At 48.3% G+C, this 26940-nt stretch overlaps 4 protein-coding genes and 1 non-coding gene across 12 annotated transcripts in view; 4 read left to right on the top strand and 1 right to left on the bottom strand.

Moving 5' to 3' along the window:
- UPF3B (UPF3B regulator of nonsense mediated mRNA decay) overlaps nt 1–4803 on the top strand; it is a 33018-nt gene extending 28215 nt beyond the window's left edge. The window contains exons 7-12 of the mRNA XM_032701732.1: nt 320–430; nt 1136–1179; nt 1806–1994; nt 2487–2638; nt 3342–3654; nt 4496–4803. Of these exons, the coding sequence (XP_032557623.1) occupies nt 320–430; nt 1136–1179; nt 1806–1994; nt 2487–2638; nt 3342–3654; nt 4496–4642 (956 nt within the window). The 3' untranslated portion in view covers nt 4643–4803. The remainder of the gene's footprint in view (nt 1–319; nt 431–1135; nt 1180–1805; nt 1995–2486; nt 2639–3341; nt 3655–4495) is intronic.
- A 454-nt stretch (nt 4804–5257) lies between these two features.
- RPL39 (ribosomal protein L39) lies at nt 5258–7356 on the top strand. The gene is made up of 3 exons (XM_032701731.1): nt 5258–5734; nt 5946–6049; nt 7036–7356. The coding sequence occupies exons 1-3, from the start codon at nt 5732–5734 to the stop codon at nt 7082–7084; spliced, it is 156 nt and encodes a 51-aa protein (XP_032557622.1). The 5' UTR covers nt 5258–5731; the 3' UTR covers nt 7085–7356.
- Nucleotides 6786–6920, top strand: LOC116794137. Its single transcript, XR_004359705.1, has one exon. It is a non-coding gene; the product is annotated as a small nucleolar RNA SNORA69 (small nucleolar RNA).
- Nucleotides 7357–10784: 3428 nt separating the features above from the next.
- SOWAHD (sosondowah ankyrin repeat domain family member D) lies at nt 10785–12764 on the bottom strand. The gene has a single exon (XM_032701713.1). The coding sequence runs from the start codon at nt 12573–12575 to the stop codon at nt 11571–11573; it is 1005 nt and encodes a 334-aa protein (XP_032557604.1). The 5' UTR covers nt 12576–12764; the 3' UTR covers nt 10785–11570.
- A 1612-nt stretch (nt 12765–14376) lies between these two features.
- The window catches only part of SEPTIN6 (septin 6), a 29593-nt gene continuing 17029 nt past the window's right edge, over nt 14377–26940 (top strand). For 5 of the 8 annotated variants that reach the window (XM_032701887.1, XM_032701884.1, XM_032701882.1 and 2 more), the window contains exons 1-2: nt 14377–14453; nt 20972–21086. In XM_032701887.1, the coding sequence (XP_032557778.1) occupies nt 14427–14453; nt 20972–21086 (142 nt within the window). In that variant the 5' untranslated portion in view covers nt 14377–14426. Of the gene's footprint in view, nt 14454–20138; nt 20240–20971; nt 21087–26940 lie in introns of those variants that run through there. The other 3 variants (XM_032701883.1, XM_032701888.1, XM_032701886.1) reach the window with 3 other exon arrangements.

Here is a 26940-nt window from a genome sequence, read left to right as displayed (position 1 = left end):
ATGTGTAGATTGAAAATCGTAGCAGTAATTTGAATATGTTTTTTACTGGGACACTGTAATTCCATCAATGGGATGTTTGCTTATTGGCACTGCTTTGTGAGGTGCAAGTCTGTTAAATGGTTGTCCCTGACAAACATAATGCAGCAGCTCATTTGAGAGCTGCCAACTTATGAAAAGATGGCATATAAACAACCCAACTTATGTAAATCCAACCCAGACTTCCAGCAGTGCATAATGCAAATGCTTTTCATGCTCCAATGTATCTTTTTTCTTTTTCCCTTTTTTTTTCCCCTCCCCTTCCTTTTCCCCTTCTCTGTAGATCCAGAATACAAGAAGTTTTTGGAAAGTTACAGTGCAGATGACGAAAAATTAACCTCCACTCCTGAAACTTTGTTAGAGGAAATAGAGGCAAGAAACAAAGAGCTAATAGGTATGGAAATCTGTGTACTATAGTTATATTTTCCTAGAGCACAAAGAAACACGTGGTTTGTAATTTGAAGCTGTGATTTCTCAACCTGGAGGAGACTGAATTCTTTTGGGTGCCTGCTTAGTATTTGTTAAACCTTTAGGCTAATATTATTCAGTGTATATTTTGTTTTGTTCCCATCCTCTAAATTCTTCTCTAGGTTTAAGTTTTAGGTGAGAAAGTTCCTTCCTGTTGCCAGCTGCTGGTCAGATGTTTGTTAGCCAGACCAGGCTGTGGAGTGGCTGCATTTCATTAGATGCAGTGATGTTTAGTGCACAGTGCTGTGAGTGGTGATGTTCCATGCAGGCACAAGTTAAGAGATAATGTGATTGGGTAAAATACTACAAAAAATGGCCAGATTGCTCTTTTTAAGCATGTTCCAGGAATATCTTTAAAACCAAGCGAGTCTGGGAAAAGCCTAATGCAGACTGAGTATCCTTGTACACAGAGGTGTACTGGGTATCATATTAGTGTCCTAAAGAAGTTTATAGAATCCTAATAGTTGCCACTGTTCAGAGATAGGTTTGGAATACTCGTTTCAAAGTATTGCTGTACGTGAGAGGAGACAGGCAGGGGAATCTGTAAGAATGCTTCACTTCATACAGGGTTTTGTTCTATTGCAGTGTGGGATAAGGCAAATTGTTTACATTTGTTTTGTATATTCTCTAGCTAAAAAGACTACTCCTTTATTGAACTTCTTGAAAAACAAACAGGTAAGACTTACCTCCAGAATCTTCTTGTTTGCAAGTACAATTTGCTCATTTAAAGCATGGTTGTAGATATTGCAATTTGTGTATTGATATGTTTCTGCCCTTCCTTTTGAAAAATGATCTTTTGACCCAACTCACTTGTCAACACTTGGTTCACATATTTTAAAGTACTAGAATGTTGGTCCTTGTAGGAATGGTGGTGCTTTATGTGCATTCAGGTCCCAGCAAATTGTCTCTTGTGGCACTGCTAAAGCAGATTCCATTTTAATGCTTCCATTTTTAGTGCACTTACAGCTGAGGTCCTTGTGGATGATCCTTCTCTTAGCACATGATGTTATTTTACCTTTTAGCGATGGAGAAAATGAGAGGTGGGGCAGATTAAATGAAAATTAGAATGATAAAGGCTGAGGCCAGTGTTGTGGTTGGGCTTTTTAAGACAGTACAAATCAAGGCTTATGAGTAAGAAAAAAATACTGCTGCAACATGTTCAGGTTCACAACAACAGTAGAGGTGACAGGATTTTTTTTTCTTTTATAGTAGAGGCAGCTTTGAGGTGAGTTATTTGATGGCTTAAAGAGATGTTTTCTGGTGTGGAGATAAACTGTTTCTCTTTGCTTTTACACACACAGAGACTGAGAGAAGAAAAAAGAGAGGAGAGGAGGAGGAGAGAATTGGAAAGAAAAAGACAAAGAGAAGAAGAGAGAAGAAAATGGAAAGAGGAGGAGAGAAGGAAGAGAAAAGAAGCAGAAAAATTGAAGAAAGTAGACAGATGCCCAGAAAAAGAAAGAGACAGATCAAAAGAAGAACCAAAGATTAAGGTCTAGAACAGTTCTTTATTATAAACTGTTACACTCCCTTTCCCCTATTATTTGTATATCAGTCTCAAAATGTGCTTTGAGTATTGTGTGAAAAATCACATGAGTTTGGTGTTAGTAAATTACCAATTTTTTGTAATATTCAATAGTAGGCAATGTAAAGGTTTACATGCTGTAATGCTTCATAGTAATATTTAAACTTTTTGTCATGTGACTGTTGTACATGCCGTGGTAAACAGGATTGTGAATTCACTATGGAATGGAGACTATTTTTAAGCTTTCTAAAATGGCCTGGTTTAGGAGAAAATCCTAGTCTGCTGTGTGAATAATGCTTACTCATACACTCCAGCTTTTAGAAATGCTGCTGTTTGCAGTAATATTTCCTTAATGTTCACTTCTCACTGGACTGTGGTTCCTTTGATGCAATTTCGGTGTTGTGCCAGACAATATGTATTAGAGTGAGCTTTTTAGTTGAGACTTCTGTTTTCTTTGTAGCTACTTAAGAAGCCTGAAAAAGATGAAAAAGACTTGGAGAGAAAAGAAAAATCCAAGAAACTGGAAAAAGAGACTCTGAGGGAGGAAAAAATTGCGAGTAGTGCATCTGCCAAACGATCTGATGGGGAGACAAAAGAAGAGAAGGCAAAAAAGTATTTTAGTACTTGCTATAAATATATATGTATCTATAACTTGTTTCCTGATCATAATGAGGCTTAGGCTGCTCTGCTTTGTCAATGTTTTGAAATTCCTTTTAAATGCTTTTTCTGATATAAGGCACAGGCTGTGTTCTCTGTGGCAGTGCACATCCCTGTGATTGCAGAAAGCTCTGTGAATTACCTGAAAATTCTTCACTAGTGGACAAATTTTAATATTTTTGCAACTCAATGTGAGAACTGCACTAAAGAAGCCCAGGTGTAGGGGACTGCAGCAGGCTGTGAGCACTGTCCTTGCAATGAGATGATTATAAACGTGGTGAGAGGTGTTCTCCAGTTACTAGTCCCTCTAAGGTCTTGTGAAAAGGTCAAAGTGGAAATTGTAATTCTCGAAAGCTCTGTGATCTGTTCGAGGTTCAGTTTTGTCGTGTGAGAAATAGAGATGAGAGACAGAAATTCAGGTTTTTGTAAAGCCAGAGGAGACTCAACCAGCTATGCAAGTAGGAGGCTGGGAAGTGCTAGTGGTCAGTGTCCTCTCTGGCTGTCGTGCATGACTCGGGTTGTCACAGCCGCCCAAGAGCTCCCTAGAACCTGCCAGTGTGTCGTCCTCCTATTGCACATTTACACCACTATTACATTGATCTCCCGGCTCTGTTTGATGAATCTTTTGAGCTTAATTTTCAGTTTTGTTTTCATACAGATCAGAAGATGAGTGTGTAAAGGACTACAGGGACCGAGATAGAGATTTTGACAGAGACAGAGAATATGAGAGAGCGCAGAGAGAGAAACTGAGACGCCAAGAAGAGGAGCGTCGGAGGCAGAAAGAGCGCTATGAGAAAGAGAAGGTTTTTAGAAGAAAAGAGGAAGAGGTGAAAAAGGAGAGAGACTTACTCAGAGAAAAGGGAAAGAAAAGTGATCTTACAGACTTTACCAGCAGCACGGACAAATCTGAGAAAGTAACCAAAGATGATAAAAAAGAGGATACAATTAAGAGAGATCGTATCAGAAACAAGGTGCTGAATTTCTTTAAATTCATATGTTGATTCATAGGGGTCAGTTTGTGGTTTTTAGGATAAAAGCACTTCAAGGAAAGAACCATGTGGTTTCTCTGTTGAAAATTCTCCCTGTTCTGGCAACAAACTCTGCCATTACTAGAAGGTTGGTTTTTTTTTTCCTGTTTATCCACTGAACTTTGCTAAATTATTTGTGGTATTTCTTGTCACTGAGTAGGAATTAAGCCAAGATACCATGGGTTAAATTGTAAGACACTGATACCTTTTCATTTGCTGACTTATGCCATGGGCTGTATCTTTAAGGTGTTGGTAGAGCATCAGTATCTCTGCTGCCTGAAAATGCATCTCGAAGTGGAAGAGTGATTGAAAAGGCTCCTCCAAAGCAGTGTCAAGACTGCTACTTGCAGAATAGGGCATGTCCTGTAGGCTCAAGAAATGTCTTGAGTTTAGTTTTATATCGTCAGCAAATTAGTTTTTGCAGCATCAGTGTGCATGTTTTTCATGTCACTTAAGACATTGTCAGGTACAAATGAAACTCAGGGTTTTTAAGATTTGAAATTGGCCTCTTTTCTGAGAGTGAGCTGAACTCAACAGGAAACTCTCTACAAATAACTTCAACTGTGAGCAGTGTGTTCTTTGTGGCTTGAACAGGGATGTTGCCTTACAACAGAGACAACCTTGATTTGAGACACTTGAAGTTACATTGCCACCATGGTGGAGTAATTTAACTTAGAACACCCAGAAAAGTTTGAATTTGAGCCATTTCTAATACCACTGCTGCCATAATAACCCTGATAGCAGGGAGCTATGAAAGAGTCTAAACAGTTCTGGTTTGTTTCAGGATCGCCCAGCAATGCAGCTGTACCAGCCAGGAGCCCGAAGCCGAAGCAGATTGTGTCAGTATGAAGACAGTGCTGCAAAGCCCACAGATCAGGGAGTGGATAAGAAACAAGAGAGTGAGACCAGTCACATGAAGGAAGAGGAGTGACTAGCATGCAAGCCTTATGTGTTCTGACTGTCTGTGCAGCCAAAGAGCATGTACAACGCAATCCAGAAGTGCCTTCGAAGCGAAGAAGGAACAAAGGAAGAAAAGGGGGCATTGTGCTGTTGGATGTTTCTGGTTAAAGAACCTCAGTTGTAGATTCGGAATTTGAAATGTGTTCTCATTGTATTTTCAGTTATTTGAATTTATTTTCCCAGCATCTAACTACAACAGGGAAGAGAATCTTTGCGAAATAGAAAGACTTTATGGCCTTAACTATGATAATAAATGAGCTGTGGTCAGGAGGGGATGACACCTGGATCTAAAGCCAGAGCTCTACTGTACGGCGATGGGAGCTAGTGTTGGATGCACTTAGGCAGAGCAAGCTTGGAATTGCCCAGACGTAATACAGGTGTTGCTATGTTGTGTGGTGCTCCTGCCTGAGGCAGGGAAAGCTAAATTATGTCAGTCTAGCACTGAGACAGGTATACAGGCTGGGGTTGTTGAGGTACCAGTGGACAGGAGCACTTTGGCACGTAAGGAGCAGAACATCTGGCAGTGCAGTAACAGTGTTAGGGAGGGAGAGACCTTCCTCTTCAGTGGTTCTCTGGATAAAGTAACTAAGTTGGAGTGTATGAATAAGCTGGCTTAAGAATGGAATATGTCTTGACAAATTCTCATGTAAAGTCTCCCTACATTGAAATGCTTCTTTTTAATCAAATGTAGCTGGTTTGGGCATCCTGTTCTTTTCCAGCATTCTCCCTTCTGTAGAGTCTGAAATGTTTCCCAACTCCTGCCCTCTCGGAACTGCTTCCTCTTCCCTCATAACTTGAAGTATTGTTTTACAGCCCAGAACGAGACTTCGCCAGTAGCAGCTCCTCTCAAGCTAGCGAATTTTAGCCATAGCTGTTTTTTTTGTACTAAACCCAAATAAAACTGCACAAACTCGCTCCTCCGCAGCCGCCGTTCCCTCACTGCTTGCGGGTCCTCCTGGCCGCAAGGGGGCGCTGTGCCAGCGCCGCCGGCGCCACTCCGCCCCGCCCCTTCCGCCTCCTCTGCCGCCGCCATCGCCGGGAGGCCGCTCCGCTCCGCGCCATGGTGAGACCCCCCGAGCAATCCACCGCCATCCGCCGCGCTCCGGCATCGCGCACTGCCGCCGCAGCGTTTGGGGGGGCCCGGCGGGCCGGCCGCGGGGGTGGCGGGGCGAGGCGGCCGCGAGGGAGCGGGAGGGGCCCGGGTGCGACTCGCCCGGGCTTGGCGGGGCGGTGCCGGGGCTCCGTGAGGGACTGACCGCTGCGCTCTCTTGCAGTCGTCCCACAAGACGTTTAAGATCAAGCGCTTCCTCGCCAAGAAGCAGAAGCAGAACCGGCCCATCCCTCAATGGATCCGGATGAAAACCGGCAATAAGATCAGGTATCGAGCGCGGCTGGCGCGTCTTGAGGGGCCGCGGCCGCGCGGGTGCGCTCAGGCGGCCCGGGCGGTGCGGGCCGAAGGAGGAGCTGATGGCATTTATGCCTCCAAAAGTGCGGTTTTGTGGCCGTGAGGGCCAAGCAGGGGTGGCAGTGCAGGTGTGTTATCGTGGGGTTTCCATGCCATTTCTTTCTTTACCCGTTCTGTCCATTGCTCTGCAAGGGTCCACAGGTGTTCAGTGATGGCACATGTAAAGCGAAAGCCTGAACTGCACTTGTGGGTAATTTATTCCACATTTTGTACCCTGGTAGTGTGTTTGTTCCTGACGGTCTTGGTCAACGTGGGGCGTGCGGAGGGTGGTGCCTGTCTGAGCCCTCTGGTTAAAAGCTGTTGTATACTTTGGTCAGAGAGCTTGTTATCTCATCCACTTCTTTGTCTGGACTTTAAGGCAACAGAATTTTTCCTCCTCTTTCTCTCTCTTCACCCTAAGGAGTGAGGAGAGCCACAGCAGCAGTGGCTGGCTCAGGTAGTGAAACTGGGTAGGATTGCCAGGTTCTGTTCCTGTAATTCCTCCCAACTTGTTTCTTTCTAGGCAAGATTGGTGGCGTGTACTTACAACGAGGTTCTGTTTTAGCTAAATTGCAGTACTTTGGAGTACTGTACCGTGGGGCAAAATGATGGATTTTTGACGTGTGGCACTTGAGCACCTTGGTGATCAGCTGTGTCTGAGCTGTGTGCCGAAGCAGGCTGCAATTGCAGAGCTTCCTGCAGTGGGAGCACTGCCATTTTCCTGCTGAGAGCAACTCTGTTACAAACGCTGTCTGCGGTTTCACCTGCACCGTGGTGAAAACGTTTGTTCTTAACATGGACAAGTACATGCTCACAAACGGATATTTCTTGGGATAGACCTTTTCCATGTGCTGCTCTTCTTTCATGTTTTGAACAAATGTGTGTGTGCACTTTGCTAATTTACCCTGCTCTTGTCTTAGGTACAACTCCAAAAGGAGGCACTGGAGGAGGACCAAGCTGGGCTTGTAAGGGAGACTGTCCCGGGAGCTCTAATGAACACTGGTCTTTCTGCATCAGATTGATACACCCTCAAGTCATTCCTTCTGTGGTGCTGGACTGCACTCCCCAGTGTGGGGTTTTTATAAGCTGGTCTGGGATGTTGATGTTAACTGGGAAAATCTCTTCTTGCATCTGAAACATGGAGACTGTGTTCTATTAGTGTTCTTTCTTTCGAGCATCACATTAGCATTGACAGTGCACAGGCTTACTAATAAATATGGACCTGAATTACTTGGTTGAAATAATTTCGTATATATATATGGTGGGATCATAACAGAATAAAAAATAACATTCCTGTGAGTATGTTCTCACTTAGTATGAGGAACCCTGGCAGCTCTTTTCAGGTAGAGTAGGCTGTGTCTTCCTTGTCACTCACAGGCTGTAAACCTTTGAGAGCAAAATGTACCAGTTTTAAAAGAAAAAAAAAAAAGGTGTAAAAATCAGAACTGATTTTAGAGGCGTTAAAATGAAAAAAAATTTATTAGAGAAGCTACTCCCAGGTAGGATGTGGGACAGGGCAGCCCTTGGAGCCTGTGATTAAAATCCTGGCTGGGGAGTGGGTGCAGTGGAATAACTGGAAGAAAGAAAGTTTTGCTAAGGGTGAGTAGATCGACCTCCTACAAAATGCAGTACTGTAAACTGTAGCACATCATCTCTGCGTGCTCCCTAGAATATGAGATAACCTGAGCTTGCTTTGGAGCTCTGTATTGGTTTGATAAGTCAGTTCATGTCAACCACAGGTGCAGCCTAATATAAAACATTTTCCGCAGACAGTAGTAGCTCAAGACAAGTCAGCTATTTAAAAAAGAGGAGAGTTAAAAACGGATAAAATGGCTCAGAGTAGTTGTCACTCCAGCTCCCTGATGCTGGTATTTTCTGCTGGGGCCTGTGGAACCATTTATTTACCTCGGGGAAGTGGAGGAGGTGGCTGTGCTCTGCTCCCAGCCCGGCGTGGCTGCTCCTTTCCTTTCTGCAGAGCTGACCCGGGGTAGGTGCTCCGGTCAGCAGGAAATCCCTGACGGTGCAAAGCCCATCCTGACACTGAGGGCTGCCAAGGTTCCTGGGTTCAGCTGCTGTGGTGGTTCCGTTCCTGAGATGCAGCTTCCTGAGGAAGCCTCAGGGTGCCACACCTGTGTTGCTGCTTTTCACATTGAAGGTAAATAGATTTACCTCCTTCGCATAGCGATTGGTAGCAAATAACGCTGGGCACATCACATGTTCACACGTGCAAATGCCAACAACTAGACATCTCACTCATGGCAATCTGTCCCTCCTAAGCTGTGCTGGAAGGTTCTGTGAGCTGGGGTGAGCAAGGCTGGGATTTTTCCCGACTTCAGGACGCTGCAGAGGTATCATCTAAGTTCTCTTCCTGTCTGGTCAGAGTCTAGACTCCTTCGTTATCAGAGGGAAGCAGTAAGTCACTGCAACAGGAAAGCAGCAAGCAGCATTGCCAGAGAGGCTCACATGCTGCAGACACTTTGACCCCAATGATTTTGAAGTCTCTTTGCTCTTGAGGCAAGTGTTGGGAAATAACAGCACTGCTGAGGACTGGAGATCTGCCTTGGAGCCCGGTGAACCTCCCCCAGCCTCTCCACAGCACCACTGGTGGCAGGCAAAGCTACTCTAGAGTTTCTCTTTAATTGTGTCTATGGGGATCTGGCTGAGGAGGAAAACAGTAATTTTATGGACTTGAGAATGGAAAGAGAACGTTTTCTCCATGGCATTTGTGGGAAAGCTTTCCTGAGCAATAGATTGAAAAATTTATTACTATTTATTAGAAAGTCTCCCTATTACTGTCCTTACTGTGATATTTTTATCAGATGGAAGCAGTTTCTACTAAGGAGCTGCTTTGGGAAATAACCCCTTGTATTATTTTCCTCATTTGACAATCTGTTTTTCAAATTGGACATTAAAGGACAGCACATAGTAAATTTAGTACAAATTAAACTTGGGATAAACTCAGCCTTCTGCAGAATCTTAACCCCTGGTTATGAATGGTTTCTGTTGTTCCTGTGGCAGCTCTGTTTGCCCTGTCCTCTCTGTGAGACTTGCAGGGGGGATCAGGGATCTCTGCAGAACTGGGCTAATGAGATAATTGAGATACCAACAGAAGCTTTAAAAAAAAAAATCTAAATCATTTGGATGTTTTACTACATTAGTTTTGGTAGATATGTTGTTGCTTTTGAGTGAGAAGCAAAGTTAAAGCCAATTGTGTACTTGAGAAATATTTTTTTAAATGTGTCTGTATATCCAAACCAACTGCCCTTCTGCAGGTATGAAAATAAACCATGCAAGACAGAGGGGGGGCGTGTCACTGGAAGTAGTGGGGGGTTTGGGGCAAACACAACGTGCAGCAGCAGGAGAAGATCCTTTTGTTGCTCAGTGGGAAAGAACCCAGGCAGGGCAGGGGGGTGTCATTGGTGAATGTGTTGTAACACCACCCAGAGAAGCTGAGCTCTGGTTCTGCTCTTTCTGAAGTCCCTGCCTAATTTGTCTCAGCACAGAATGCAGGTTTAAATCCACAACCAAAAGATGGGGGAAAAGCTGCCTTTAAGGGATTTTCGTTACCTGTCAAGGGGAATCAAGTATTAAAAATCATTTTGTGTTATTTAAGTGCAGCATTTGCCAGCTAAATTTTACCTTTGAATGGAACATTGAAGTCCAGGTTTCCTGGTGGGGTGTGACTAAGCTGCAGGTTACAAGTGCCAAGGAAATGGCTCCTTCAAGGCAATTCTCATGAATTCCACTGTTTACTCTGTGCCTTACTCAGAGGCAGATGTATGAGCAGTCCCGTGTCCCTTCCCTGACAGCTGTGAAAGGGTGACAGAGGACTAACAGGACAAAAAATATTTTGTCAGTCCCACCTGTCTCATCAACAGCACTTTGGTTACCAGAACTTGACACCAGTGCTGTTCATGGAGCTTGTGCTGCTGTGACCAGACCTGCTGTCCCATGGCATGGATGTGGCCAGAGCAGTTCCAGGAGGAGCTATGTTGCCATACTCTTCAATCCATTAGAGCTAAAGCATTACAAAACTGCTGTAGATCAGGCATTGTATTCATTCCCAGCATGTTTTGTATGTATCTACTGCTGACCCCAGAGATTAAAAAGACACATCTATATGTTCACCTAGTCACCTGGATCACTATCCACCCATGTGCAGGCTGCTCTTCCCTTTGTCACCTACTGCAGACTGGGTGTCCAAGTAGCATTTCAGAGCACAATCTGTATGTAATTGGGGTTGGCTCAGGGTCTGTGAAACTCACAGGCTCAGGTTCCCCAGAGGAACTTATGTGTGTATCTTTCTGCATCAAGATGCAAATTCATCTGTGCAGCCAGACCAGATCATCTCAAGTCCTTTGGCCACCTCTGCAGACCCCCAGAAAGGCAGCTGGAAAGAAACCACAACTCCCTTCCCAAACGAGGTGTGTCTTGCAAGGGCTGTTGCTCTGTGAGGGGAACAGAAACTCCCTGGTTCCTGTCTGAGAGACACTTGCTCAAATGGGACTGCTATTTAAGGAGGCAGGAATGGTCTTGTGCTGATGAAAAAGAGGAAGGGGACATTGTTTTTCTGAAGGTATTTTTAAGCAGCCCTGGCCTTCAAGAATGTAAAAGCAAGTTGAAATCGTGGGCAGAGCTCCATTTGGTGAACAAAACACAAACAGGCAAGCAGAGGCTTTGCCCTTTTAATGCAGTGACCAGTACATACACATGGCATTTTGCTGCTGCAGGGATATTTATCAGTTTCATTTTTGAGCATGACCTCAGTAGCAATAAAGATGATCTCACAGCCCTCACATACCTTTTCCATGGTATTGAGCAATGAATCATCTTTCCAGAGTTGCTCCTGAACTCCAGTCACCACAGAAGCCACCCCATGCCACCCCACTGGTGTCCTTGCTGCCTCCTCTGCTCTGGCCCCCATCCCCAATGGGGCTGAGTGTCTCAGGCATCTCATTTTACAGGTAGGAGAACTAAGTCACTGAATTTCTGTGTGACCCACCTACGGGCACACATAAAGTCTGCCAGGAGCCTGGGACAGGCAGCTCAAACATCCACCCACAGCCCCAGCATGGGATCCACACGTGGTGGGTCAGCATCCTCTCATGGGCACATGGGGTGTCGGAGAAGCAGCTCCCCACAGCAGAGCTGACATGTGAGTCCCTACCAAGGGGCTGCAGCAAGGAGTTCCCATCAGCTTGGGCATGGGGTAAAAGCCCCTCTGCCAACAGGCAGTTTTTTGGAAGGGCTGTCCCTAGTCTGTGCTCCGATGGCCGTGGTGCTCCCCACACACACCAGCACAGCCCCAAAGACTACACAAGACCCAGGGTGGCTGAGGTGCTGTGGTTTAATCCTCACTTGGCCAGGGTTTCAAGCACCCAAGTTCCCAGCTCCCTTCAGGCTCTTCTGGCTGCTATCCGGCATGGATTTACAGGTGAATGGGAGCAGAGGAGCTTCAGTGCTCTTGGAAGAAAGCAAATGCCTGTCTAACAATGCCTCGGAGAGCTGACAGGCTCCAGGAGTGCTGGGCTTTCCCCTCGGCCCCAGAGTCCACAGAGTCCTGCCCTGCCCTGGCCTCTTTGGATGACTTACAGTTGTTGTTGGTGTTGTGAGAGCGCAGCTGGACCAAGTCCTCCTCCAAGGCCCCTGCCAGCTCCTTCAAGTCCCTGGAGGTGTCTGCCCTCAGGTACTGCCAAGCCTTGCGCCCATTGTGGTCCCTGCAGCTGGTATCTGCCCCGTAAGCTCCCACCAGCACTTTGATGAGCACCTCATGTCCCTGCAAGGCAGCCAGGTGCAAGGGGGTGAGCCCGCCGCTGGCTGTGGGGATGTTCACGTTGACGGGATAGCCTTTCTTCTGGGCGTGGGAGATGACCTGGATGAGGCTCTCATGGTGGCCATGCTTCGCAAGCCAGTGGAGAGCGGTGAAGCCCGTCACAAAGTCTCTCCTGGTCAGCAGGCTGGGATCCAAGTCCAGCAGCTTGATGATGCTTTCGGCATCGCCCTCGGCCACCGTCAGCAGCCACGCGTGCTCCAGGGGATCAAGGACAAGGGGCAGCAGGTCAGGACTCTGCTCAGGCTTCTGCTCTTGTTGCGGCCCTGCAAGGAGATTGCTGCTGTTGGATGTCTTCTGAGTGGTGGCAAACCGCAAGGTGCTGCCAGGGCTGTTGGTCTGTAGGAGGATTTCCTTCAGCTCCTTCCTCCGGGTACTGCCATGGCCGATGGAGAACCTGCCTGCAGTCCTACCCCAGCTCCCCAGGCTGTGCCTGCCCCAGCTGACGCTTTTGTTGGTGTCCATCTTCTGCAGCGTATAGAAACTGTCCCTGCTCCCCAGGGTGGCTGACCGGAGCTGGGAGCTGCGGGCTCGGCTCCCTGCTTGGGGCTGGGGAGCTTCCAGGAAGGAGAACTTCTGGCCGGTGCCAGCTACCTTCTGCTCTGCCAAGCTCTGCTCCTGCCGGGCCATGGCAGTGCCTCCCCGGGCTGGCCAGCAGCCTGATCCCCAGCAGGGCACAGCTCACGCTCCGCAGCTCTCACCCCACGCTTCCTCTCCGGCATTAGGCGGAGGAGGAACCGATTCTGCGTGGCGGGAGGGCATGGCGGCAGATCCCGGCACTGCCGGGCGGTGCAGGTGACCTTTGGCCACGCTGTGTCCGTGGCTGCCGCAGGCGCCGTGCACGGCCTCAACCACAGACTGTCTGCCCCCCGGCCCCACTCAGCTGCGGTGTCACAGAGGGAGAGCAGGTGGTTGTGTGGGGATGTGGGGAGTGCTGTAAGGGACACCCAGCCTGGGACAGTGTTTTGGGTCCCTTGCCACATGATGTTTCATCCCAGAGGCATTTTGGCCTTTCTCTCTTGCTGTGTTTCACTTTCCAGCACAGCCCATGGCTGGTGGTGGTGGCAGCTGCAGCCACCAGTAGTCTGTACCCTAATTTTTTCAGAAATCAGGACAAATTCCTCTGCCTCAAAAGCTCCTAGTCCTGTTTCTCCCAAGACCTTTCTCTAACCCATGACTCCTCTGACACCCATGGCTGAACTGTCACTGGGTTTTGTGGCTGGTCAGGCAGTGAAGAGCCACAACAGCCCCTTGAACCTTTTTAATATCCCTTCCCTAAGCTTTAGCCCTGCTCTGACTTGCCCTGGGCTGGTTGTCCGCCCTCAAGGACCTTTGCCTTTCTCCAACCACTTTAACCAGTTTTTCTGGGATGTGTGGGGAGCTGGCATAATCTCAAAGCCCAAATGACTGGTGGTGAAAATGTAATTGTCCCCTTGCTCCCTTTCTGGTGCTGCCTGGATTTATCATTGGCTGTTGGTGGCTTCTGTGGGCTCAGAGAACTTGAGCCACACAGCCGTGGGATCCTGGGGAAGAGCTGAAAACACTTGGGTGGCAGCTGGGGAAAACAAGGAGGGAAACAAGGTGCTGCTCCTGGGGAATGAGGTGCACAGCAAAGCTTCCATTTAGGGCTACCCTGGCCATACCTGCATTAGGGACTTGATGCACTGGATGCACTCTGACCAGGATAAAAAACAGGTTGCCAAGCCTGGGGACTTTACTCGGGGATCCCAGGGGCTGGGGAAGTGACTTGCTTTGGGTGGGGACTGAGTTTCCTCTCAGCCTTGTTTGATGCTCGTGCTGGCACCAAATGAAGGAAAACCCAAGCGGCAGCAGCGACACCCCCCGGAAGCAGCAGATGTGCTCAAGCAGCTGAGGGAGCAGAGGCTGCACCTTCGGGCCGAGAGGGGCCGGGAAGGGCTGTGGTGCCACCGGGAGGGGATTCGCTACCGCCGCGGTCAGTGGGTGCCCGGCGGGCCTGAACCGTCCAGCAGCTCTCGGCAAGTGCGCCACGTGCTCGGACAGGGGACCCGAACAGACCCAAACCGCGAACCCCGGCCCAGCCTCGGGGCTGCACGGCCCGCGCTACCGGAGGGGCCGCAGGGGCAGCCGGACATCGGGACTGGCAGGGGCCGAGGAGCCGCCGTCCGGGGATCGACGCCCGCTGTCCGGAGCTCCGCGCCCGCCCGGCCCCGCTCGGAGCCACCGCCCCGGACCCTCCGCCCGCCCCGCCCGCAGCCCGGGCTGCACCATCGCGGGCGGTCGCGGGGGGGGTCCAGCGGCCCCGTGCCCCCCGGAGCGCGGCGGCGGCGGCACCGGCGGGCCCGCCTGGCCCGAGCAGGGCAGGGGGCCGAGCGGGGCGGGGCACGGAGCGCGGGGCGGGGCGGGCGCGGGGCCGCGGAGGGGTCCCCCCGCGCGGTGCCGCGGTGGGCGCGCCCGGAGCCGCCCGCAGGCCGGGGCGGGACGTGCGGCGGGCGCGCAGCGATGGCGGCGGCCGAGGTGGCGCGGCAGGTGCGGGCGGGCGCGGGGCCACCGCATCGCGGGGCACGGGCAGCTCCGGGACGGGGGAACCGGGGCCGGGCAGCGCCGGGGCGGCGGGCGGGACAGTCGGGCACGGCCGGGGCGGCGGGCAGGGGCGGCGGGGAGCGCGGGCTGCGGGGACACCGGCCTGGGGCCGTCCGCGGGCTGCGGGGCTCGGCCTGGGGCGGCGGCTCCCGGAGAGTCGAGGTTTGGGGTCCGTCCCCAGCGGTGTCGGGGTTGCCCGGGGTAGGGGGTGTTGGGGTCCCCCGCTGCAGCCCGGCCCGGTGCCTTACCCTCCCGCACCGGGATGGGCGCGGGATCCTGCCCGGCCGGTGCCCCCGGACCCGGGCTGGTCGGGCTGCAGCGCTGGGGAGGCCTCGCCCTGCTCCCCAGCCCGGGATGGGGGCCCCTCGCTGACCGGGGCGCGGCGGTGGCGTCCCGATCTCTCCAGGGATGCTGCTCTCCCAAAGGAACACCGTCCCGTGCTCGGCAGTGCGTGGTGCGGGGAGGTGGCCGGGCCGGCACCGTGTGCCGGAGGAGCTGCGGGAGGAGAGCGGCAGCAGCGCCGTGTCCCCCCTGCGCTGACCCGGAGAGCCTCTCCGAGATGTCCCCCCGGGCCGCCGCCGTGCTCGACACAAGATCTCTGTGTGCCTGCGGAGAATTATCTCCGCAGGAGATACGAGGAGGAGAGGGAGCCGAGCCACCTTTGCGTATGTTAGAGAAATGCTAAGAAGGCATCTGTAAGGCGTTTGCATGTGGAAGCGTTTTGTCTGTGATTTGATGGGCTTCCAACTTTGATGTCCATGCCTTAGTACCGAAATAATACTTGAGATGAATGCTTGCCATTTCGTCTTCAAAGCAGTAGGTTTTAACATGGACCCAGTCTTGTTGAACTGGTAAATGTAGCCATTCCTTGCCAGTTTGTGATGTTATTTCTTCCTGGACATACCCATTGCCTTGTATGTGACTGCCAAGGTATGTAAAGTGACTCAGTTGCTCCCCATCTTTTAAAAGCAATTGAGTGTTAGACTTTCCTAAGATAATGTACAGGAGTTTCAGACATCTGCTTGTGGCCTGGCATGAATTATGATATGGCACAGCCTCTCTTTGGAGGCAAAAGGGAAAGCTGGCTGTGAGACAGGCTTAAATTAATGTGCTGCAAATTTGCACGTCTTTGTTCAGATAAATGACTTGTCAGCCAGGGTTTTGGGTGTCCGGTCATGGCCATGGTTTGTGGAGCAGTCAGCTATACTGTCCAGATAATGCAGAGGGCTCTGAGTGTGCCAACAGGGTTAAATGTGTGAGGCCTGGGTTTGTGGGGCAGTTGGGATCACCACCCAGCCTCTGCCCCAGCAAACTGTTCATCAAACCCGCGTTTATTGTGGAGATGGTCAGTGAAAACCCCTCCTCCCCAGGCAGGCAGTGGGGCCGTGTCACCACCAAGCTGAGTCCCTTCTCCTGTCCTCTGTTGGTGCAGAGGGTGCAGGATTTAAACACTGAGACCACAGGGAATGTGTCCACTCTGCTGCCCAGGGGGGAGGATGTGTGCAGAGGACCGGCTTGCCAGACACTATTCAACTCTCAATCTCTAGTAGGGGTCAGAAAAACCATTCTGACTGCTGGTAGTGATATGTATTTTTGAGTTGCTGGAGGAGACTTCTGGGAATTTATCCAAACTGCATTGGAGTTTCTGCAGCCTTTTGGGAGGGGCATAAGGAAGTGTAATCTTAGGAGTTGTCAGAATTTGAGATTTTGGAAGCACTTGACTGTGCATGTTGAGTGGCCGAGTGATGCAGTGCGTCTGAAGAGGGTGGTCAATGGTCAGGATCTTTGGTGAGACGTTTCTTGCTTTCTGTGGTGGCTGATTCAAAATTATTTCCCTCTCACTTTTCTTTTTCTTTTATATTCTTGTTGATTTGTTACCAGCTGAGCAAAGAGAAGAAATACAAAGTCTTTATCTAGACTTTACATTCTTGCTTTACATTTATCTCGGGGAGGATGTTTATACTGTCTGCTGGATAATTCCCTCGTTGCATGAGAGAATTACTTGTACAAGTGAGAAGTAATTCGTACAAGTGTTGCTCTAATTTGCTGTTTAATCAGAGCCAAATGCAGTCTGGGGAAGTGGATGCCGTAGCGCCAAGGTCAGGAGAAGGGATCTAATGTTGTTCTGATGTGAAAAACTGTGGTGTGGAAACCTCGGTTCAGGTTCTGCCTTGCTTTGTGATGTGACCTCTTGTGCAAGAGTTGTCTCAGGTTGGGGGGTTAAGCCCCCAGGTCTCAGCATTACGGGGCAGCAGAGGGGCAGGGGGGTGGCTGCTGTGAGCACTGGCAGCGGTGCTGGAGCTCTGTGAGTGTTGCTTGATTTGGTTTTGTTGTGGGATGGTGCTGTTGCGTTTGTTGTAGCAGTCTGGAAATCCTTTGAAGGGAGTCTCCAAGGCCTCAGTGTTTTAAGTGATTCTCATTTGGGAAGAGGTGGGAAATTGTGTCAGAAGTACTAAATGTCAGCTGTCAGTGTCCTAAACAGAAACAGTCTTCTCAATTAGATGCAGCCTTTGGGAGCAGTTTCATGCTGTACTGGCCTTGTTTGGATATTGGTCCCTTGGGTTCAGAGCTGTGACGTTCTTTATTTGCCGTGCTCTGCTTGAATATCACGAAGTGGAGGCTTTTCATTTGCTGTGGTGTCCTTTAGACCAGGCCACCAGAAATAGTCCTGAATATGCAGCGTTGACATTTGCAATGGCAGCATCACTGCGTGTCTCAGGGACCATGCTCTGCTTTATCTCCACGAAGAGGAAACGGCCTCTCAGGGCTTTGAGGACGTTGGGAAGTGACAGTGCTGTACCTGCTTGTCGTGTAAAGTAGATCGAGGCACAGACATGCATTCAGCAAGATTTTCCTTTAATCGTTTCTTCATCCCAAGGACCCTGGAATGATTCAAACACCTTGGAGTCTAAATCTCGCCAGTTTTATGTAAACTAATATTTAATGTGCCGTGCTTTCAGGCTTGGGGTTGTCCATTATAACATCTTTGTATTTTTCATACATTTCTGATAGTTCTCTGTAAGAATCAGAGTAGGCAGTGGTGGCTTCTGTGACACGGAGAAACACTAACAAAAGGTTGTGTAAATCCTTGAAAGACAGGCAAAAAGTAAAATAACCTCTCCAAGTGGCTGCTCCTTACTTTCACTCTGCAGTACCCCGATGATGCAGCAAGAGAGTGTGTTGCTCTTTTAGTTCTTTTAATCTTGTTTGTGACAAACATGCTTCGCTTCCTCCCGAGCAACAACAGCCCATTCTATCCTGGAGGGGGTCACTCTGTGTATATGGGGGAAAAGAAGGCATCTGGGATCTTGGTGTGGTGCCAGTGTTCACACTGCCTTTCCAGACATTCCATCTTTGCCTTCGTTCCAAGAAGCTGGTAACCTTAAAACGGAGAGTATGGAAGGACTCAGCCATCCAGCACTCACTGGTGCTCAGGGAAAAAACCTTCACGCAGTAGTTCAGCCTTACCTTGTTAGTACCTCTGTATATGTTTTAAATTTGATCTGAAACTTTGTTTTCAAAGATAAATAGTACAAGACAGCTCTTGAACACTTTATCAGCAAAAAGCTTATAAGCTTAACGTATCCTCCTTCAGTGTTGAACAAGGTGATCCAACTCTACATTTAATATACATCCAGGATGACTAATCGTTGTGTTCATATGTTGTTTATGATGATGGTCTTTATATATAGCAGCATTCTGGGTACAGAGACTTGGTGCCTGAAGACTGGTGACTTGCACAGTTTCTTGGTGGATCAGATAGAAAATGTTTATTTTCTCTCTGCAGGTTTGGTAACTGCTGACAACTTTCTGATGTGTGTTTGACCTTAAAACATTTTTTCTTATTTTTTTCCCATTGCATCTGATCTCTTGATGCCTTGGCCAAGGAGGTTTTAGCTTTTTTGCCAGAGTAGCACATGGTTGTGTAGTTAACGTGAAGGCTCAGCTGCTGTGACTGGAAATCAGATTTCACAGTACTTGTTTCCTGGCCTGTAGCAGACGTGAAGTGTGGTTTAACTGCATTATAAAACCACAGGTGACTAGAAAAAGAAGCTGCAGGAAATGACTTGGAGGCTGCATTCTGTGCGATGGTAAATGCCTGCTCTCAGCCCAGCGTGGCTTAACTTCTACCGGTTATTTTGTTCCATCTGGATCAAACTTATATTTAGGGATGAGGGGAAGATTTGTTCTTAATGAGAGCCTACACTCCCGCCCACGCTTCCTGGGGAGAGTAGTGTTCAAGCAGTCTTCCAACGGTGCAGTTTTAAGGCTGAGTATTAAAAATACACTTGATATTTCTCCTTCCCCAGGAGCAGTCTGCCTGTGGTTCTCTCTCATGCTTCATGGACTCTGTCCCCCCATCTGTTCTTCACCAGGACCGGGTGCTTTTACTGCAGATCCAGCACTGCCATAAGATACCCCGGTGCTGGGTTTTGTTTTGGTGAATGCAGTCCAGGAGAGTTTGAGTGTGTTGTCACAAAAATCTGTGTGCCTGACAGCCTCCCTTTCTTCTGCTCTAGCTGTTTGTGCATTGCTGCACTTGGAGCTGCATCCTCAAGGCAAAACCAGAATCTGCTGGGGAACTCGAGCGCCTTCCTCATGAATGTGTCGCTGGGAGGGAAGGTGCTCAGGAATTAATAAAGCACCATATTTGGTGAACATCTTGGCAGGAAGAGTCAGACTAATACACAAAATATGGCTAAGGGGAAACATATTTACACATCACAGACTGGTAAATATGGTTAATGGCTGCAGTGTATTTGGAGCCTCATATCTGAAAAAAAAATTGAACAAACCCACAACAGCAAAACAGTAACAAGGCAAGTAATGATACCGACAGGGTACTGTAGTAAATGCACTCCTTGGGGATGTTTTCCTAACTTAAAATACCAGTGCCATTAGCAGAAGAGGGAAAACCAGTATGCCTGTCCCTGCAAACAGTCTTTCAAGATACGTGAAAGCATGATTCTGAAAGAACAAGCCAAAAATTACACCCTGTAAACTATTGCCTTTTGGCTGTAGTATTTCTTGCAGACTTATGATGTTCCTGGAAAGCCAGAGGGGAATTTTCTGGTTTTGACACTAAAATACGTTATTAAGAGAAGCCTTTTCTTCAGAGAGGCAGATAGCTGCTTTTTGGGGGCTGCAGGAGGACAACTTTCCAGTACACACAAATAATGTGGGTGCAGCACCATTCTCTCTGTTTTGCATGATGCCATTTCTGAGGCTGAGCTCCTGCATGTGGTTTATTGCTGTTTGCTGGGCAGGGTTGGAACCCTGGGTGCCTTGGTCTACACAGGCCTGTGTGCAATGGCCAGGTGGAAATTCCTCCAGAAGGAAGTGGCTGTGCATGGTGTGGAGCTGGAGCTGGGCCTCAGCCCTTCTGTGTCCTGGGGCAGAAGAGGGAACCTGGCTGGGGAGACTGGGTTGGTGGTGTTGGGCACAGGAGAGAGGGTGCAGGAGCACCTTGTCATGAAGTCCTTTGGGTGGCTGGGCAGGAGCAGCCCTTGCCCCCCAGCAGGCAGGTTTGGGTACCTCCACTCCCAAATCCTCGTGCAGGCTCCCCTCTGATAGGGCAGTGGGTTTATGAGCAGCTGAGTTCTGGACACGTTTTCTCAGTTTGTGTTTTCCTGTTTGATTCCTGGCTTTCAAAGATATGCTCTGAAGCTCGGATAGGAACACTTGGAGCTGGAGAAGACCTGATGCCTTGCATGGTCTGGCCACCTGCCTATGTGAGCATCTCTCTTGCAGCTTCTTTCAGTGATCCCTGATTTTCAGGTGCCAGTGGCTGTTTTAACAGATTTGGACAGACTCCTCTTTGCAGTCTGAGATTTTCATTTTCACAGCAGTACAGAAGATATTGCTGTGTTTGATAGCTTGGAGACTGTATTCTCTGCTGTTTCTGTGCTGCAGCAATTGAGCTTTGCAGAGACAATTTGTTTGGGTTGCTCAGTTACTAGATGTAGGTCCAGTTGTTCAGTTACTAGGTACAGTTTTCCTAACTGTTCTAGCTAGTTTCTGTAATTGCAGCTGTGAATGGAAATTACGTGTGAGTTCCAATTCACATAAAGTGAATTGTAATAGGCTTGTAGGAAGAAGTGTCATTAATACACTCCTTGGACTGGGGATTCTTTTTGTTTTCAGTATGAGACTTGAGTTTCTACGTATTTTCTCAAGAAACAAGTGTTTTGCTGCCTCTTTATTTCAGCAGCTGTGTTTGGGTATGTGTTTTGCAAAGTTTAGTATTTTTCTGACAGGGCTACCTTCAGATGTGTGACAAATGAAACGTGCTATTTGTGCCGCCTGGATTTGTTTTGGGGAAAAGGGAAGCATGCTGACGTGATTGACAGCATCCCTGCAAATCTGCTTGGACTGTGCAGTTGATTCTACTTGGGAGGTCTTAGAGAATAGACAGAGCAGTGTATTTTGCTTGAAAATGACACAACTATTTCATTGTATTTCAGGGTGAAGGCTGTCGTACTGTCCCGCTCTCTGGACACGTAGGATTTGACAGTTTGCCTGACCAGCTGGTTAATAAGTCAGTTAATCATGGGTTTTGTTTCAACATCCTGTGTGTGGGTGAGTATTTCCATTTTGGGAAGTTCTCTTGCTGAAAAGTTCTCTGCAGCTGGATGTAGCTTGTCAGTGTCAGCGTTAACAAGGTAGCTTTGATTTAAATTTCCCCAACTGTTCTATTTTCAGTAACAAGATTTACTGGTGCTCTGGGAAATCCCCGCTGGTGTTCTGCAGTATGGCTTTCTACCAAGCAGTGAAATAAAATGCCTAAAATCACAGGCTATTATTATGATCTTTATTTTCCTAGTATGTTTGAATTTCACATTTTTTAAAAGAAAATAGGTACTCATGCCAGAGTACTTTGTTCTGAGGTCTTGTCTGGCTAGGTATTGAATTATTATTATAATTATTTTAACAAAATACTAGTCATCGCCTCTTAAATCACTAAAAGCTATTTTCTTCTCCTCCCTTCTGTGCATACTTGAATTAAAATTGTGTCTAGCCAAGCCTTAACTGGTCAGACGATTATCCAAGATGCCATGTGTGGATCACAGCTGGGGCCTGGCACTGTAGCAGGACTTGGTGTCAGTCCCTGCATCCCGTCTCACAGGTCTTCCCAGGGTTAGGATCCCAAATAGTCCCTCCTTGGAGGCAGAAGTAAAAACCCTGTATGGCTTTGATAGAGTGATTTGGCAATGTGGATAAGGAAATTAATAATAGAGAATTAATAATTGTCTGATTGTTTTACTGATGCTGATCCTCTGCCTCTGGGGAGCAGGAGGTTATTGTGTGGCCATGGCTGCTCAGGGTAAGCCCTGAGATGAGTCTGCAGATGATCCCAGCTGTGCCTGGTGTGACAGAGGGAAGAGAAGCAGCTGTGGATACCTCCTGGGGACTCAGCTGGTGGTCAGCATGCACACGGAGCTTTTCTGTCCCCTCCCATGAGAGATGCAGCTCTTGGTATGGACCTGGTGTTTGCCCAGGACAGGGTTAAGTCTGAAACAAGAGTAGTGGAGCGAGGAGAGGGGAGCTGAGCCCTGTTAAATGGAGCTGAGAAGAAAATTTTCTGTACAACGGCATTCCTGTGAGATGATAAACTTTGCTGACAAATGGAGGTCACTGTCAGGCTGAGTCGCTGGTGATTTCCACAGTACGTAAATGTGATATGACCTAGTGAAACTCCTGGCCCCAAGACTGAAGCCTTGAAGAGTTTCCTTTTCCACTTGCCGAGCTGCAGTGTTTTTTTCTACAAGTTCTAGGTGTAGCAGGGAGTGCCTCCTGTTCACTTTGATGTGCGGAGAGGAGCTGAATGCCTCTGCTTTCCTCTTTGGTGGACAGAAATGGAATACATTAATCCCTTGTCGATCTGAATGACAAGGACACACCAAGATCAATGTGCATTAGTTATTAATGTCAGTCTTTTATGAATAGTAATAACACAGTCAATCCTGAAATAAAGAAACTTTATAGAAAAAATTAATAAACTTAATTAGAAAAAGATCCACAAATCTAGAGTTGAGGAGGCCAGGCTTTAAAGTGTTTTTTAAGAGTTGTCTGGTGCCTCTGTTAACTTGTGGAAACAGAGTTAAACTCTTAAACGTCCTGGAGAAAAAACCCAAAATTCCCAGAGTTCATCTGTCATTTATTCTGTTGGATCTCACTCGAACAGCAGGAGTTTGGGGTGAAAAATTGAAAGAAGAGAGAGCAAATGAGGATTGGAGCAAACAAAAGGAATAGATGAACTGATCCCATAGACAGGCCACTAAGCATGACAGAAAGGCACTTCATTGCCTCCCATTTTTCAGATGTGTGTGGCATCTGTTGGAGGAAAAATCCAATGGCAGTTTTACTCTGCGTCATATTGGATCTGAGCCACCGATCCCTCCAGCTCCTGCTGGAGAAGCCAAGGAAAGCATCAAAAATGACTCTCAGCAGCACGTCCAGAGTGGAGCAATTTTTAGCTCTTCTCATGCTGAAAGCTGTCTCCCCTTTGAGACTAAAGCCAAAGATAGAATAAATGAGAAAACCTCTTACAAGAAGTTAGGGGTTGTGGATGGTTTCTCTGATCTTTTATTCCTCAGCACAATCATTTTCTTCCTAAAGCTTCTGTGATAAATTGTTAGTTGCCTCTTAGTTCAGTGCAAAGCCTGGAGAGGTATTTAATGGCTGAAACTTTCTGTGCTGACTGTATTTCTCAGTGAGATGGGGGAAATAAAAGAGGAAGATATATAGTTTTTAATGTAAACTTGCTCAGTTTTGGCCAGGGTAGATCACAGTTGCATTAGACTAGCATCCCGTTATAAGCAGGATTTTCCTGCTTCTTCTCTTAGGGAACTTGTTCTAACTGGCCTATCCAGTGCAATGAAAAATGGCTATTTAAGTAGAAATACCTTCACTTTCTCCAGGGGCTGTACCAAGACTGCTTGAGGTCTGTCACTCCAAACGAGTGAGCCCCGTGGTGTGTGGGAGCTCTCACCAGCTGGAGGAGGGAGGGATGTGCACAGATTTCCCTGCTCTCCAGCTGGCAGCTCTCTGGGGTGATGAGCTGTACAGCCTGGAAGTTACCCCGTGGTTGTTTTTATGGTCACTGGTGCAACCAGCTGAGGAGGGAACAGGGTTTCTCTAACCAAAAAGCCATCTGTCTCCTCAGCCCTCTCCTGCCCCCTCGCCGCTGCTCCCCTGGGATGGATGGTGGGAGCTGGGTGGTCCTCTCAGGTGCTTCAGCATCTTTTGTGAGCTGATGTTGCTCCTCTTGCCTCCACAACCCAGCCTTTGCCCTGCAGTGGGTGAATTGTGTGGTGTCTCTGTACACCTGTCAGATGAAACGAGCTATTTTTTCCTGTCTCCTTGAGAGATGCCCTTATCAGGCTGAGCTGCCTCAGGGCTTGTCTCAACAAACCTGCTACATTGGATTAGCTCCCATTTCTACACATGAAAAGGCTGTGCATGCGTATACATTTTCTTTAAACTTGAACTGTTTGATATCTGGAGGCACGGTTGTTAATCTTGTGAAGGACAGGTGCTGCTCTCTCATGAAAGGGTGCTCTTCTTAAAGCTGTTCTGTGCCTTTGAACAGGGAAATACTGCAAGGACTTCTCTGTCCTCCCACAGAATTGAATGAAGATCATATGATTGGGGCCTCTTAAATCCCGAATGATGTGGAGAAGGGGGCCAGCGAGCAGTTGCTTGTTGTTTCACTTATCACATCCTAGGGAAAAGCAAATTAAATCTCCAGCTACAAAAAAAGGAGGTACAGCTTTTGTGGTGTATAATGCAGCTTACTGCTGCAGGGTGCTTAGGAAGCCAAAATTTCTGTGGAAGGAAGAAGCCATGAAGATTCATTCACCACAAAGATACCTGTCTTGATTTGGGAATCTGGGAGCTTGTCCCAGCTGCAAGTGATGCCACTGCTCCATCAATGTGGGATTTGATGAACCATTTCCATAGAGCACTGAAGGCACCGTGTGCATGTGCAGCTGGACCAGAGAGCACATCTCAGAACGAGAGGAGGTGTGGGGAGCCCAGCACAGTGACTCTTGCCTGACAGCCTACTGTGAGCATTAAGAGTGGGTGGTGCTTTCTGGGCACTGCTGTAGGGCTGCTGTGTGTCCAGAACCTGGTGTGGTGTCTGCTGCCATTTTTATTTGTTTTTTAATGTCTCTGAAAATCGTGGGTCTTAGCAGCAAACTTCCATCTCATGATGAAAGGCACAACACCACAGCTTTTCAGTAGCTGTCAGAGCTTCCTGGTGTAGAACTCTACCAGTAAAGGTCACCCTCTCTGCCCTGTCCTCTTTTGTCAGCCCTGTTTCGGGAGAGCAGACCACTGCCTAGTTGCATAACCCCTAAGTACGGTTTTGGAGATCAAATCACATGTGTGCCCGTAAGCCTGACATCAGGAAATAATCCCCCTGCCAAGGATGCCTCTCACTCGGTCTGTGTACACCGCTGCTTTTTTCACAGTAATTCTGCCTCTTAATCCCCATTCATCGTTTCTGCTTTTTGGAGATGATTCCAGTGCTGTTGGCTGGAACAAGCACGCACCACTTTGTCCTTTTCATCAGGCCATCTGTTCCATCTGGACTCCTGTCCTTACAAGTAGCAGTTGGCACCATTCACATCTTCCAGCCAGCAGAAAGTTGCCTCTGTGTGAGGCAGAAATTCCCAGGAGATTCAGAAATCCTCTCTTCTGTCATTTTGGCCTTCAGAGTAACAGTGCTCATATTTAACACAATTAGCATCTTCAGTCTTTTGCCATCTCATGTCACTTTGTCAGTGTTAACATCGTGTTTCTTTCAACTGAGACAGTCTTTCCTCTCTTCTCCACTGTCCTCTTCCCTGGCAGCTTTAATGCTGTGCCGTGTCAGTGGGGTCACACAGCTCAGGGGCGGGGGTATCTGCTGGCTCAATGTAATTCCTGGTGTGCAGACTTCATGTTTGACATACTGTGTTAGTGGCTGAGTGTTTTGTGTTTTAAACATGAAGTTGTAGGTGTTTGGATGGTCAGCTCCCACCTATGGAAAAATGACTTACCAGTTCAGATCTTCCCCTTCCAAAAGAAAAAAACTTAGTGTTTGAATTCAGGGTTGCCTTTGCTGGCCCTGTGTAGGTGTCATGAAATAGAATATAAAAGCATGTCCTGCATCTCTTAGGCACTTGACCTGGTCCATCTGACATTAAAGTCCTTCCTGCTGGAAACAGCACATTAGATTGATTTAAAGTAGGCAATGATTAACAGGTTCAGGATGTGCTTAAACAATAGTCTTGGCCTCACATCAACATCATTTGCCCAAAAGAAAGAGGGAGGCAGAAACCAGAGGTGATTTACAGGGTATTTTGTCTGCCTGGAAGTCAGTGTGGGTTACACATGACCTGTGTATCCACTGCAGGGGTCAGCTCTCCCTGCCCTGGTCACCACTGCTGCTCCCCTGTCACCCTGTCCTGCAACCCTACAGGCTTGGGACACAGACTGCTGAATCTGACCCTGCTCCAGGGCCTGCCAGGCTGTGGGGCAGCAGCATAGGAGGAGGCTTTGCAGGGTGATGTGTGGGTGATGGTCCCACACCCCAGGGCTGATGGACTCCCCAACCCTGAGATGTCCCATCCAGGGTTCCTGGCATTCACAGGCGAGCAGCCAGCTTGCTGCTCTGTCCCACCCATCCCTTGGCAGGGGCTCTGGAAATGCTGCAGCCTTCTCAGGCTGTTTAGATTTTTGTCTTTTTTTACACTGCCGTTTTCCTGGAATCCCTGAGAAAGGCCTGGCAGGTCCTACAGGCTGTCTGCTGTTAACTCTCAAAATCCCTGTCCAAACCGTGGCAATGCTCTGCTCTGCTGCACTTTGTGCACCTGCTGCCTTTTGGGGGCAAATGGTACCTGAGAAGTCCAGACAATGAGATTCCAAGTCAGTGAAGGACTTGCTGGACCAGCTTATTTTTCCAGTGACAGAGGTAACGTTGTGCTTTGCTGGGTCCCCGTGCCTTGCTCTGGTCAGCAGTGTTGTAGGCACAGCTGATGCACTGACATAGCACAAGGGACTGCAGCCACACCAGCTCCTGGTGCTGGCTCCCTCTTCCCCCTGTTGGATTGCAAATGGGATTGATGCAAAAAGCAACTGGACTGGTGGCTGTTCTGGCCATATCTGGCATCCCCTGGTGATGGAGCACAAGCGCTCAGCTGGCTCCCAGGCAGCTCTGCAGCTCAGGGTGTATGCTGACTTTGAAATGTTAATGAATCTTGCTGCCTCTGGAAAGGTATTTGATCTGTGATCCTGGCAATCAAAAAAGCTCAATTCCCAGAGCAGGGGATTTGGGCATTGGAATTGGGTGATCTTTAAGGTCCCTTCCAATGCAAACCATCCTGTGATTTTATGAATCTATGTTTGCCTTGCCCTGCCTATCTTGTAGTTCAGCCCTGAGTGA

Source organism: Chiroxiphia lanceolata, chromosome 14 (assembly GCF_009829145.1).
Source record: "Chiroxiphia lanceolata isolate bChiLan1 chromosome 14, bChiLan1.pri, whole genome shotgun sequence".
Classification (NCBI taxonomy): domain Eukaryota; kingdom Metazoa; phylum Chordata; class Aves; order Passeriformes; family Pipridae; genus Chiroxiphia; species Chiroxiphia lanceolata.
The sequence above is the reverse complement of the archived record's forward strand: the minus strand, read 5'-3'. Positions and strand labels throughout refer to the sequence as shown.